The sequence below is a fragment of the Sabethes cyaneus genome, chromosome 2 (assembly GCF_943734655.1).
Source record: "Sabethes cyaneus chromosome 2, idSabCyanKW18_F2, whole genome shotgun sequence".
NCBI lineage: Eukaryota > Metazoa > Arthropoda > Insecta > Diptera > Culicidae > Sabethes > Sabethes cyaneus.
In genome coordinates, this window is record NC_071354.1 from 78,080,507 (window position 1) to 78,095,798 (window position 15,292).

The following is a 15,292-nucleotide window of genomic DNA, read 5'->3' on the forward strand; positions in this document are numbered from 1 at the left end:
TAAAACTGCACAAACAAACTTACCCCAGGTCTCGGAAGACTTAGATATTCGGTGGTTTTGTCGGCTTTGGTCGATGTTTGCGCAAGATCGATGACCTCCTTGGTGATGGCGGTTACATCCGTGGATAGCCACTGCCACATATCGACGAATACCTCGAGATTCTCTTTGGCAATTTTGCTCTGTGGGTGCGACATCAGAGCCCGGGCCGCCGTAATGACTTGTGGACCGTAAATGCGTACATTGATTTCGGTGAATTTGGCTTGCACCTGCAGTGTCTCCGTCAGTGCTATTTGCCGCAGCAGCTTGCACACCTGTGAAAAATGAAAGTAATTACTCCAACACATCACAAGAATTCAGACGCTGTCAACTTACCTCTAGTACGTGATCGATATGCTCGTGAAACCGATCAGCGCACTCCTGTAGCCGATCGATCTCCTGATTTAAGGCAATGTTCCTGAGCGAATTGGCAATATCGATGCCGGACTTGATGATGTGCGACAGCTCCGCCGACTGGTCTTGGGCCGTCAGCGTTAGTTGCGTTGTAAGATCGTGAGCCGCATTCAGCACACTTTCGATGACACTTTCGATGTCGAAGGTGGAGTTCGGATATTGCTCCATACTGACCGCGATCCGCATCAACTGGTTCAGCTCGAGTTTGGCCCGATCGCACAGGAGCAGTATGTTCTCCCGGTGATCATGGCTTGTGTAAGCCGAATCGGTAAAGTCCTGAGTCTTTTCGCAAACCTTATCTAGTGCCGCTAGCAACTGCTCCCGGGTGTCAGTGGAAAATATTGAGATCCCTAACTGTTTTGGAAGAAAAAATTTCAATTCACTCAAAAGCTATTTTCAAAAAGTGGTAGGTCTTACATCAGCTTTATTGTCATATTTGGGAAACTCCCGTTCCCTAGTACTATACTCTCTGGAATGACCAATGGAATTTCTGTCCCGTTCGCGTTCGCTGTTCCGTCGCGTCAGCTCTCGCCGGTACTCAATGCCGGTTTCCTTGTCGCGCAGGGACGTGGGTGAAACGCAGTCCTTGGGTGCACCGCTCGGTGGCCCCACGGCCGATGTCATGGAAGAGCTAGTTTTGCTGCCGGCACTGCGCCGATCGTAGTCGGGCCGAGACATCTCGATCAGACGGGAAAAGTGGCGCAAACAGGTGAAGGCCGTTGCACGTTCCGAGTCCCATTCGGGTACCTGAATGGAAAAAATAATCAACGTGACGGGATATCTCTAAAACCAGTCGGAGGAATTTCGTACCTGTCGCAATGCGTTACGTTCACTGGCCGTCTCTAGGATTCCGTCCTTCACCACGTAGTGAATCAGGTCCATCGCGCGCCGCATTTGGCAGAACACGGTATCGCGGTTTTCCTTGGAGTGAGCACACTCCGGATGCCTCATGCATGTCTATGGTGTATAAATAATAAACAAAAGGTAAACCTTGTTAGTTTATCATAGTTGTTAGAATTAACGTAAAATAAAAATAAAATCTGGTCTAAAGTAAAGGTCTGTGCCTAGGGGCACGAACGAGGGGCTTGCGTAGGACTACGAATGCAGATTAAATTCGACAAAGCTTGACATTTTGCAAATGTTTGACACGTAAATTTTTAATTTACTGTATATTATGCTCCGAAACATTTCTTTATATCACTTAGGGTTTATTTCTAATTCCCGTCGTAGTAAGTAAAGTCATTCGAATTTTCATTATTTGTTGGATGCATTTAATGAATACTCCAAAAGTTCTTGTGCTGATTTGACTAAAACACACTTACCTTCCGATCCGTGAACTTTGAAATCACTGAAAAGCGATTATTAAAGCATATTATTGAAATTACGCAACTGAATTTATTTCTTAAATTCGTCGTACTGTTTTAAAATCCGTCCATCACAATTTTTCATCGTCCGAACTACAACGCACAACAATGCTTACGAAGCTAACGTGCATGTATTTGTGTAGGCGGCATGACAAATGTTATTCTGCAAAATTTCTGCAGATCAGGCAAGTTTTCCTGGCTGTAGAATAACGACAATGCCTTGCATGAGTTATTTTCATTTATGAATGACGGAATTAAAACGATTAGTCGACATTTTCTTCTTCATCGCACGAAAAAACGTAGAAAATTTGGCTGGTAGGACTTCTTTAATGATAAAAAGCATTTAAATAGATTTCAGCTCACTTTGATTGATCGCATATGACAGACAACAAACTAAAATATTAGGGAACAACTAGTTTTGCATTCTGTGTCATAGAAATGCTGATATTTTTAATACTTTGTGTTGGATAGGACGGGAATGGTCAATTGAAAATAGTCAATTTCCTTGAAAATGAGAATACTTATCCCTTTTTCCGGCGCACTTTCCTAACACAGACATTAAATTAGTTTAGGCTTATAGCGGCTCTAAAAATACTTGTTAGGATGAGACGACTTTATCTGTATAAAACTGTCATCTCTGCCTGTGAAGCGATTGGGAAGAAAATGTATGGGAATATTTAACCTTAAAACTTTTTGATAATTTTCACTCACTCGTGATTGAAAAAGAAATATATAATAGAAATCAGATAATTTCTACATCTATTATGAGTCCATCGTTATCCAAACCATGGAAATCCATTCCTAATTGGCAAAGCTACTAGCGTTCAAAATTCTAATATTTTTTTTACGCTCGCATTGTTCGATTTTTTGAAATAATACCCTATCTCAAACCTTGCCGTAAGACGTAGTCCTACGTCAGAACTCACCTTATCTTCCTAGTTATCGTAACCGCACCGTATCGTTTGGGGCAAAAGCGGGCCACTATAACTCACTATTCTAGACAATAGTTATAGATACTGTTGCTAATGTATAATTGTGTTTATCTTCAAACAAAGTAAATAACAAAGCCTTAACAGTCTAACTAAGCTGTATCGCAGTGCACCAAACCAAATCAGTCTGTGTTCGTTCGACAGATATAAACTAACGAATGATCTATTATATTGTTATCACAGCAATCTTTTGTTCCGCCACGGAGTAGCTAAAAGCTATTCATTTTGAGATGATCTAGTACTACACGGGTTGGATGAAAATCCGCTTACGAATTTTGTTTAACTATCTAACGAGTAAGGCCGTCTGTAAAAATGTCTATGAGTTCACATTAGAACTGGGGAAGGTATAGGAAGGCTAGGCTGCGCAAAAAAGAACTCATCGACTAAAAGATCGCAATTACGAGGAGCACACAGAGAAGCAATTTACTAGCAATGATGCACGAAGTCAGCAGGAACAGGATAAGAATCCCAAGCGATGGTCAAGCTGTAAAGCCACGAACACAGGAGGATGTTAACGGGAAATTAGTAGTCATTAGTTTTTCGTCGGTGAGCCCAATTTTGGAAGCAGTTTTTGAGCCAAAAAGCGGGGTTCTGTTTATAGAAATGTATTCACTGCATTTTTCTTGCCAATTTGAACACAGCGAATATATTTTCATGAGCAGAATTTTTGTTTCAAACAAAAAAATTGCATTTGAAATTTGCAGAATCGGTGACGAATAATTTCATCTTAAAAAGACAGTTAGTAAACTAATTACGGCAAGGCTGCTGGAAAGAATGGTGTGTACCCGGTTGAACATTTGACAGTGGGGAGCGACTGGCTATACGAAGCCATATTTTTTGAAACGCTAGAAGAAAGTAATGGAATTTTTTTGACGTAGGACTACGTCTTACGGCAAGGTTTGACTGGGTAGGGTGTCATTCCAAAAAATCTTTCTCGAAAAGTGGTCAGGTTTAGCGGTTTCCCGAGCGATTTTCACTATTTTTGCACGAATCGATCGGAACATCTTCTAAGAATTGGTTCAAATGAAGAACGCTATAGCCTCCCAGATGGCTTCGAGGTATGACGCTGGCCTAATAAGCCGGTCGTCGTATGTTCGAATCTCGACTGGGAGAAGCTGTTAGAGTCAATAGGATCGTAGCAACTGGCCCTGCAATTGTCCTGCACTCTAACAGCTGACTGCGAAGTCTGTCGAATAAAAACAGAAGGTCAAGTTTCGATAGCGGAATGCAGCACCTAGGCTTTGCTTTGAAGAACGCTATTATTTCGTAAGTGTATACTATTGAAAAACTGAAAATAATGAAGCATTGTCAAACTAGAAATCCTCGCATCCCGATTAGTCGAAAGAAAGACGTCATCATAGTTTGCACTTGTTTATTGCAAAAAAGTGCCAGAAACTCCTCGTCCCAATAGGTCGAAGATTCTTTACAGCGCTTAACCCAATACTAGTTTGATACCTGTGCTTGGGAAGTACCTCAGAGTGCAAAACCACCTCTCTTCTTCAACGTATGTTATCGTTTCAGCATTAAACCTAGTCCAATGTGATGTCCTGAAGGAAAATAATATGAAGGTAATTTTCTTAAAGTATAGAACCACCACTTTTCTTCAAACGCCATTAACAGTTAAGATTGAAATTAGTCCAAATTGATGTCCTGCAGGTGAGACGTCATCGAAAAGTGAGCACTCATCCTTTCCTTTTGCCAGATTATATCCATATGTGTACTGCACGAATTTGTTCGAAACTGTGGTCTTGCAATTGTGCTTGTGACGTGACACAGAATTCTCAAAGCGAAGGAAATCAGCGACTCTCTTATCCGAGAATAGTTTTGAACGTTTCATTTGCTGCTTTGCATCAGTTAGTTGCTGGCAATTCTTTACATAGTTTCCATAGTCAAGCATTACATTTAGATTAAATTCTTTCGAAAATGATGGACAAGACAAGGCAGGAGGGACCCGTAGTGATGCTAATGTTTTTTCGACTATCAACTCAGTATAAGACAGTAAAATACAAAACATTTTGCAAACAATTTTAACTTATTTAGTAGCTTTCAATCATGAGAATGAATAAAACGCTGTAAAAAATTATCAACTTGCAAAACTTTGGGTTTCTCAACCTGCAGCACAACCAAACCATTTTAACATAACAATTTTTTGATATCATCAAACCTATACCTATAAAAAAGGATTTCTGTCTGTCTGTCTGTCCCTATGTTCCTTATAGAATCGAATACTACTGAACCGATCGGCGTGAAAATTCGCAAGTAGGGGTTTTTGGGGTTAGGGAAGGTTCTTATGATGATTAGAGACCCCTCACCCCACTAAGAGGGGGGGGGGGGCTCCTATACAAATGAAACACAAATTTCTGCATAACTCCAGAACAAATCAAGCAAATGGAACCAAATTTAGCATGTGGGTGTTTTTGTAGGCAATTTTTTTCTATGGTGAATTGAGACCCCTCCCCTCTTTAGAAGGGGAACTATGACCCCTCTCCCCTTTCAAAGGGGGGGGGGACTTCCGTACAAATGATATACAAATTTCCTCATAACTCGAGAACTAATCAAGCAAATGGAACAAAATTTGGCATGTGCAGGTTTATGGAGGCAAGATTTTTTTTCTATGGTGAATTAGGACCCCTTCGCACTTTAGAATGGGGGGGGGGGGGGCTCCTATACAAATGAAATACAAATTTCCTCATAACTCGAGTACCAATTAGTCGAATGGAACCAAATTTGGCATGTGGGTGTTTTGGAGGCATGAATTTTTTCTAAGATGAATTAGGACCACTTACCTTTCAGGAGGGGGGAAGGCTCCCATACAAATGAAATACAAGTTTCCTCATAACTCCAGAACTAATCAAGCAAATGGAACCAAATTTAGCATGTGGGTATTTTTGTAGGCAATTTTTCTTTCTATGGTGTATTGAGACCCCTCCCCTCTTTAGGAGGGGAATTATGACCCCTTTACCCTTTAAGAGGGGGGGCTTCCATACAAATGAAATACAAATATCCTCATAACTGGAGAACTATTCAAGCAAATGGAACCAAATTTGGCATGTGAGGGGGTTTGGAGGCAGGAATTTTTTTATGATGGTTTGAGACCCCTCACCCCTGTGGTAAGGGGATAAGGACTCTCATACAAATAAAACAGCAATAGAGGTTCTCCCTCAAAAATTTTTTTTCACTAAATATTCGGTTTTGACTCTTAGAAATGATAACGATATAAAACTTACTTTATTAAAGCCTCTAACTACCGTAAAAATGAAAAACTGAAATACGTATATTTCAACCCGTCACTTCTCGGATGTATTACATGCCTTTTTGTACCAGTGTCCTCTATTTTCACCACTTCGAAACCATTTGTGCCACTCTTTACTCTTGTGGCAAGCAACAAACGAAACGAAAAAGAAGGTAATCATTAGCTTTTCATTCATTTTGTCTTTTTCACTCAACCACTGATACACATATGTCAAAAACTGTTGTGCAATGCAGCCAGAAAACCTGAAAATTTTGATAAGCAGTGCAGCCGACACGAATTTTTTAAAACTCAACATTCGTGATTTGGTGAAAAGAAACTCAACATTCTTGCGATTTGCATTCCTTAAGAAATTGCAGTCAATTCTAGAGTCAACAAAGAAAATATATTTTTGCACCATTGTCACTCGTAAACTAATCGAACCCCTGCGAAATGGTACTTTCTATGAAAAGATTTTCCGTGAAATGGTACATCCCGCGTAAGGTTTTTCGTGAAATGGTATTCTGCGAAACTCTATATTCCGCGTTATGGTCAACCGAGAATTGGTGTTCCGCAAAATGGTATTCGGCGAAATGGTTTGTAATGATGGCGAATATTTAAATGCTATCCGCTTTATTTTGTCAGGCTAAGCAATGGGGGGAGTTGTTTTCTATATTACTGTGAGGAAAATTTGTATGTTAAAACACCCATGAACTCCCCAGAAACTTGCAAAACTCGAGATTGTGACAAAGGTCATCCGAGATTCACGATTTATGTACAACACAGTCTAATTTGTGGCAATACGAAGTTTGTCGGGTCAGCTAGTCAAATACATAAATACATATATGTCTAACTAAATAGTGTTTGATGTTAAAGTAAGATGTGAGGGGCTATTAACATTCATTCGAAAATAATTGAATATTCTCAACCTGCAGTCTTAACAAACCCTATATGGTCAGTGTTAAATCAGACCGGACTAAGTCACAAAATTTAAAAAAAATTTCTAAGCTACATTTTACTTCAATTTCGTAGTCGTGCTAACGTAAGAACTAGTATGAATCTTAAATACCTTTGAACACTTTACTTTTTGTTCTTACAATAAGTATAAAATTACCTCACTAGTATTTTTCGGCTGAGATGTAATTATCGAATGATTGGGATTTTGGCTGTTCAGTCATTAAATTTTAGTAGACGTTATATTTGCCTTTTTACGCCAACGTTTCGATCCGGATTTGGATCTTCATCAGGGCTTCTACGAACGGGTACTTTTATTAACTGTTGTTTGTCTGGGTTATAATTTGTTTGTTGATCGTCTTTGTCTAAATTATTTTAGCCTACAGTGTTGTCTGGTTTTGGATTTTGGAACAATTTATTTACTACATAATATTTAAGTTAATCAGAATTTAGTAAAGATTTTTAATTGTGTATAATTGTGTGTGTGTGTGTTGTTTAAAGTTACTGGTAACTGTCATTTGTTCGCGTTATATTTATTACTATTTTAACCTGTCGTGAATTGTTCTTCCTATGTTGGGCACGATACTTTTACTATTGGCTTGATTTTAATTGTGCTATTATTTTTTATTGGTTTGTATTCGTGATGTTTATTTGTGTTTGTGTCTGCTCTTGTGTTTCTGTGTTAGTGTTTGCCTGTGTGGTTGTTTTTCTACTATTTTGTTTTAGTGTGTTTAGTATTCCCGTATAACATATGTTGATTCCATCTGTGTCGGAGCGTTTGTTGATGTTATTCGTAGTCATTATATGACATACTTCCAGTATCGGTAGTCGTGTTGGTTTGTTGCTGTGATCCAGAATTGATGCTTGTTCTAAGTCGAATCAGTGGTTTGTGTTGATGCAGTGGGTGACCATAGCTGTATTTTCCTTCAGCTGTTCAAGTTGTATTTGTCTTGTAGTTTGATCCTGTATTTGTACGATTTTCTCCAGTTTGTTTGTGTCCGATTTGTGCCCAGATAATCTTGTTTTTAGTTTGTTGGTTGTTAGTCCAACGTACATAGCTTTACATTCCTTGCATTTTATTCCATTTATTACATTGTGTGCCTGTAGGGTGTCTTGTTTTCCTTTTATTATACGGTATAGCCAGTCGACGTTATAGTTATTGTAGTGCGCTATTTTAGTATTGTTGTAATCTTTTGATTTCTCAATTAGCTTTGTTATTTTTGGTGTTAATTTGTCTATATGTGAAATGGATTTGTATACTTCATTGTTGTTTCGGGTTTTGTCTGCGCTTCTATCTTCTTGTTTTCTATTGATTAATCTATTTATGAATCGTTTTGGGTAGTCGTTTTTGCTTAGCTCCTCGGTTATTATCTTGTTTTTGTCTATTTGAGTCATTGTTGTTGTTAGTCTATTTACTCTGGATACTAAATTGCAAGCTGTGTTTATTTTTTGGTACATTGGATGCATTGAGTGGTAATTTATAAATCGTCCTGAAGCTATTGGTTTTTTGTACTATTCCGAACCGAATGTCTGATCCATATTTCGAATGATCAGCATGTCCAAGAATGGTAACCTCCTATCTATTTCTACCTTGACAGTGAACTGTAATTACGGGTGGTAACTGTTGAAAATATTAAGCACATTTTGTATCTCTTTCGTTGGTATTAGTAGGAATAGATCATCTACATATTTTTTTACAACCGGTATGAAAATATTAACATTTTTTAAAACCTTATCAATTAACATGTTCATAACCCAATCTGCTAGAATGGGCGACAAAGGGTTACCCATTGCGGTTCCACTAAGCTGCTGAAAGTACTGTTGTCGGAATTCGAAGTATAAAATTACCTTCGTGCCGACCGGTTTCGGATTGGACTCGGCCCCGTAGATGGGTAACTACTTACCCGAAACCGGTCGGCATGAAGGTAATTTTATACTTGTTGTAAGAACAAAAAGTAAAGTGTCCAAAGGTATTTAAGATTCTACATTTTACTCTAATCAGACTACATAAATGTTGCAAACAGCCAGAGTTATGAGATGATTTTGTACGATTGTTAGCTGTAAACCATACAGAGCAGTAAACTTTGAAAACGTTTTTCTCGATTTTAGAATTTTGTTACTTGGTTCGGTCTGACTTAACACCGACCATATATGCTGCATGTAGCATGTATGCATGAAGAATCGTATTATTACATGCATGGATATATGCTACTATCGCCACACAGAGACTTACGTAGTCCTGCGTCACCTATATGCGGTCGTGTCTTGTGCACAACTTCTCTGATTTTGGTGTTGAACTAGATCTGACAGTAATTGTATCACATAAAATGTTGTTTACGGTGAATTTTATTATCAGTGATTTTTATAAGTATGTTATCGACACTTTACGACCTTTAATTTAATAGCGAAAATAATTGGACAATTTCATGCTCAAATATTTACGTTGGCATCACTCCATATAAACGTCCGTTCCGTTGGTAACGTACAACAACGACGGTCGCGGATTCGGAATTGCAATCGAAACGAAGTGAAGTTTTTCTTATCAATTCAAGTGAACAATTTGGGCGAATTGATTATAATATATCTCTAAATACCTGTTCGGGTGGTAAATTAAAGTTTTGTGTGCCTCAAGTTAAGTTTCGCGAGTGATTTGACGACTGAAACAGCTGAAAAAAATCAGGGGGGTTGTGTATAAGACACGACCGCATACAGGTGACGCAGGACTACGTAAGTCTCTTTGTAGTGATAGTAGCATGTATTCATGCTTGTAATCATTTATGTATGCATGCTATATGCAACATATATACATGCTACATGCGTTGTATGTAATATTTATCAAAGTAGTAACATTGCATACGTTCATTTCTCAAAAGATTGTGCATTTGAAAACAATTTAACAAAATCAAGAACACAAACTATTGCTTTCCTGCTACCTTACTGAAATTAAAGATTGTTTTTATTACCCATGGTTCCCCACGTTGAAGGGATTTTACCAATTCAATCCTATTTTATCAACAGCGCATCTTTTCAATACACTTCTAATGAAACGGTAAGCATGCGTATTCACGGGAAACTAGCAGCCATTGACTTTTCGTCGAAAAGCCCTATTTCGGAAGCAGCTTTTCGGCCCAAAAGCGGGATAGTGTTTATAAAAATGTATATGCTGCATTCTTTTTGCCAATCTGAACACAGCCAATATATTTTCATACACCGAATTTTTGTTTCAAACAAAAAAACTGCTTTTGAAATTGGCAGAATCGATGATGACTAATTTCACCTTCATACAGACTCGTATTATAACCGAACACTACAGCTGTAGCACATTTTTCCAAATCAAATTCGCCGAGGTTTAATCGTCTCGCAGTAAAGAATTTGCGATCTGTTGGGACAACGAACTTGTGTCATTTGTTCTGGCACACTTCCCTAACACAGACATCAAATTGGACTAGGTTTAATCGCGTCCATAAGAAATTTGTTGGTACGAGGGGGCTTTGTCACTCTTTCTGGCGTACTTCAAGCAAGTACATCAAAATGGTCTAGGTTTAACCGCGGTGTTAAGAAATCTTGTTGAAATGAGGAAACTTGATCACTTGTTTTGGCTTACTTCCCAAGCACAGATATCAAATTGGTATATGTTTAGATCATCGCAAAGAATCTTCCAACCAATCACGAAGCAAGAATTCTGGTAAAACATAAGTTCAATATTTTCAATTTTTCAATAGTTCAACATCAAGAATCCAAACTTTTCTTCATTTGGGTGAATTCTTAGAAGATTTTCCGATCGATTGGTGTAAGAATATTGGAAATCGATAGGAAAACCGCTGAGCTATTAGCGCTCAAAATCTTTCATTTTTCGTGACGCTCGCATATTCGATTTTTTGGAATGACCCCCTATCTCAAAACTTGCCGTAAGACGTAGTCCTACGTCAAAAATTAATGAAAAACCGGCGGCAAAAAAGTGAAAATATAGTGATGAATATTAATTGGCTGGTCACTAATATTAGTATTTAGTGTAATTAATGGCCGAAAAAGTAATAGAACTTATAGAATGCAATGTTTAGTGCTTCGAGTTGCAAGATCTTATTACGAAAGCTTGTATGATCTACATTGCTTTATAATTTATAATAGAAGCGATTGGCAATTTAATTAGCATTCAAAAGTGAGTGTTTCGTGAAATATTACAGTGACGCGTTTTGCCCCGACTGGGCATTTTACCACCAGTTACCCTACTAAAGAGTATGGTGCTGTGAGAACAGAGGACTCTCCGCTTAACCAACTTTGTTTATCAATTTTTCAGCCTCTGCTTTCACTTGAGCTTTCATGTAAACTTTTGCGAGAAAAAGAACGGATTAAGAATTCACGTATGGAGTGTAATTTCCCAGTCCGCAAAATAGGAGAAAGCGATTCTCACATGGAGAACTCGCCTAGGAAAATAAAGTAGGTTGGGGTTTCTGCTAGTTTGTGATTTGATTGTAGTTGTATTGTCTAGAGAAACACGAGGCAATTATTTATGACGTTTTCCTGGTTTTTGTAAGTTTCTAGTTTTATAACTTTTTTCACGTGCATCGGAAGCTTATAAAGTTAATAATTTAAACTGGTAGGGTCCGGTCGTATTTAAGAAAAATGAGAAACAGGTATCGTCGTAAAAAGATATTGAATATATAGCAGAACCCGCCAAAAACCGTAGGTGGGCACCAACAGGTTAATTTGAAAATTTAAATCAACATATAGTGATTTCATTCTTTCCAGAAACTTGTTTTTATTTTACTGGGATTTTACTGCAAGGCTTTTAGTAGTTTAAAAAAAATAAGGCAAAAACACTATAATAAACTAGAAAGTTTTGCACTACTTTGCAGCAAAGCAGCAAAAATCAAAATAGGCTTTCATCACCATCTAATTTCCTCGCACGTTATTACTAAAGAAATAACAGAACACATTCAATATTCCCCCAACCACGCATTCTCTGAACTTACCTTAGATGACGTTAGCAGCATCATTGTGGAACGTTCCAGCACCTGTCGTGCAGAGGACATCTGCGCTCTCCGTCGTTCATCTTTCAGATCGTTTTGCCGGTTACCTGCACCCGAAAGTGGGCGTTTCAACAGGAAAGAGATAAAACATAAAATCAGGTTAGAAAGAATTACCAGATAAATCATTGCGCCATGTTGTATGCTCTATGGCGAAAAACGCCAGATTGTGCTACCAGTTCGATTTTCCCTTGTGTTTCCCTTGATGTGTTCCCTTGTTTTCCAAAGCCCGACAAACAAGCGATCAATTTAATTAACCCCATTAAATCTTTCACATGCGGTTGAATTTATGGTCCAGCAATTATAATCTCGTCACTTGACGAGCATTGGAACGGAAGCAGTAGCCAATCGGTTTGCCTCTAAGACAAGCAGACAGGGAGGATTGGTCCACCGTCCGTGAGCACTGCTGGTGGCCGGTTAGAACGGGACTGCATTGAAGCGTGACCGCATCATCATAGTCAGTAGCGTCATAATCCTTGTGGTTGCTTTCCGTGCAACTTAGTACCAGAACGAATGACCGGTATCGTAACGGGGGTTATTATATCAGCAGCTCATAAATCCCTCCCCATTCGATCGTAACGACGGATCGTCGTAAGTAAGTGGCTTCGGAGCGTCTATCATTCGAGAGGCTTGGAGACACTACAAGATCGCAGCCGTGCCTGGGAACATTCGAGCTGCAGTGAAGCCGTATATCTCGTCTAAACCCTATAAACACCACCTAGGCCAGGCTCTGGCAAACAATTTTCCCACTGAAGAGTAGTCATTTTGCTCAGGATTATTGCAAATTATAAACATAAAGTCAGCACGAGTGAATGGTAGAGAGTAGAAAATTGCAATGGGGTAGCTCGGCAAGGAGTGAGTTAACTATATACCATTGCACTAGATAGCATATCCTACGAAGGCAACACCGCCATTGCAGCGCAAGTCGATGCGGTTTTTATGGTGACCATGAGACATGTAATAATCGTAATTTGATTATGAGGATGGGGATGAGAATATTTGGCTTCTGTGGCTGAGAACGTGACTTTTCGTTATGATGCCAGTGTCCGAGTTGTATAAAGTAAGCTTTTTTATGCCGCTATTCGAAGGATTCTCCGGATGGCACAGGAATATGGCATAGTTTTCTTTTATTGGCAATCTAATTTTTAAACATTGCTGTATTAGCTGGGAAACTGCATATCAATACACGAGAACAAAATCTTGTAGGATGGGAACAAAAAGAAAAAATCATTTGTCTAACCGCATTCTTCACGGCAGACACACAAAACCTCATTAGGACGATATTGTCAGCAGATAAATAATTCACAAACTATCCCGGCCGGCTAGGCCGGCTAGCGGCTGCGGTGGCACGTTATTGGTCGTCGAGAGTGGATTACTTTCAACGGTAGTCCTGTCGTCAGCATCGGTTAAACGGTTTTACGAGCCCGGTTGGTCATAACCGGTGGTACGTGTCCGAGTTTCTCCGGCACCGCGACCGTAGCCATAAGTGCAGATGAAAGTTTATTGCTTAAAGCCGGTTGGGACAGCGACAACCATTGTCGGTTTATAAGAAAAAGAAAGAAAAGCAGTCTGATGGAAAAAGCGTTCCAAAGGAAATCAATTTACGGTTACGACAAGGATATGAGAACGAGAATAAAAGTTGCAGAGTTACCACCGTTTTATTATGAGTATAGTGAATTAAAACGAGCTTTCCGGTCTTGGTTTAATATGTTCTCCCATGGATTAGTTTATTACAATTTAGCGGTTCAGCAATCGCTTGCTGGAAAGGTGATTTTCAAAAGCACCTAAATTATATTGAGAGTGTCTCTGTATATTGCATATTTTCCGCTTATCACGGCGATGCAAATAAACTTGAATACATCTGCTTTGCATGAATCGGTCTGGGGTCTCAGAAATCGGTTGGTGGCTTCTAACGAGCAACCTTGATGAAACGAATAAAACGAAGCGACCATCAGTCAAAATAACTGTTAATCCAATATACTTCAAAACCATCCTCCTGGATTGATCATTAGGCAGTTAGATAGCCTGCAATCTACCGATAATTACGCGTAATACTGGATGAGATACTGCCTTCTGCCTAGTAATTGGGGCAGAATAAACTTGGCATTCGAAGAGGCCGCTACCGCAGTGCTAGGCAAACCAACAAGTGGTGGTGAGAAAAAAAATGGCTTGGAAACATTATCTGAGCTTTACCACTAGGAAGAACTTGGCCAAATACCGACGAACAAGGAATCAGTTGACCACGATCCTGAGGAGTGAAAAGCGCCAAAAAGAGGACGCTGTCGTAAAGAATCAGAAGCATAACGCAGGTAAAGGCCGCCTACAACGTCTTATTCCATTAGATTTTGTAGAAAATTATCGGACAACCTAATGTCATTACGGTCCAAATTTTTACCATCTGACAGATCTTATAGAAACGTCGAGAGTTCAAAGCGCCCAAGACATCACATCTTTATCGACTTCAAAGTAGTATACGATACTGGCGATCGAGACTCTGGCAGATAATGCACGAATACAGTTTTCCGGACAAACTGACGCGACTGATCAGAACTACATTAGATCGAGTGAGGTGTTTCGTGCGCATCTCGAGACACCCTCGAGTCCCTTCGAGACGCTGCGAGGGTTGACACAAGGTGACAGATAATTCTGCATGCTGTTTAACGTCGTTCTTGAGGGGATAATCCGACGACAGGGCATCGCAACGAGAGGCTGAGTTTTCACCAAAGACAGCCAACTCCTAGGATTCGTAGATGACTTTGATATCATCGCCAAGAACTTTGCGACGGCAGAGGCAATCTACGTCAGACTGAAAGAGGATTCGGCTAAAGTGGTTAAATGCATCGAAGACCAAAAACATGAAAGAAACAGGCTCCAACGAAAGGGGCAGGTACCGAATGGCCGAAACACAAATGGCCGAATCACGAATGGTCGAATCACGAATGGCCGAATCACGAAAGGCCAAATTTTTTCGGAATGCCTAAATAACTATTCAATGAAAAACATGAATTGGCAAGTAGTTAACAAATAACTTTAATCAAACAAAAAAACAAAATTAGCAACACCACTTTTTACTATAGAGTATAGATGATTGATAGTACCTTTTGTGATTCGGTGTTTTGTAATTCGGCCATTAGATATATTATGCCATCTGTAATTTCGGCCATTTGTGTTTCGGTCATTCGTAGATAATCCAACTAAAGGTAACCGTTGACGACGACAAACTAGAAGTGGTAGATTAGTTCGGAGTAGCACTCCTACTCTGCGTGTCTTCCTTTAACG

General features: G+C 39.4%; 1 protein-coding gene across 1 annotated transcript in view; it reads right to left on the reverse strand.

Moving 5' to 3' along the window:
• LOC128735616 (alpha-catulin) overlaps positions 1–15,292 on the reverse strand; it is a 126,385-nt gene that overhangs the window by 1,675 nt on the left and 109,418 nt on the right. The window contains exons 5-9 of the mRNA XM_053830100.1: positions 11,960–12,063; positions 1,261–1,407; positions 868–1,197; positions 373–804; positions 24–311 (exon numbers count right to left, since the gene is read on the reverse strand). Of these exons, the coding sequence (XP_053686075.1) occupies positions 24–311; positions 373–804; positions 868–1,197; positions 1,261–1,407; positions 11,960–12,063 (1,301 nt within the window). The remainder of the gene's footprint in view (positions 1–23; positions 312–372; positions 805–867; positions 1,198–1,260; positions 1,408–11,959; positions 12,064–15,292) is intronic.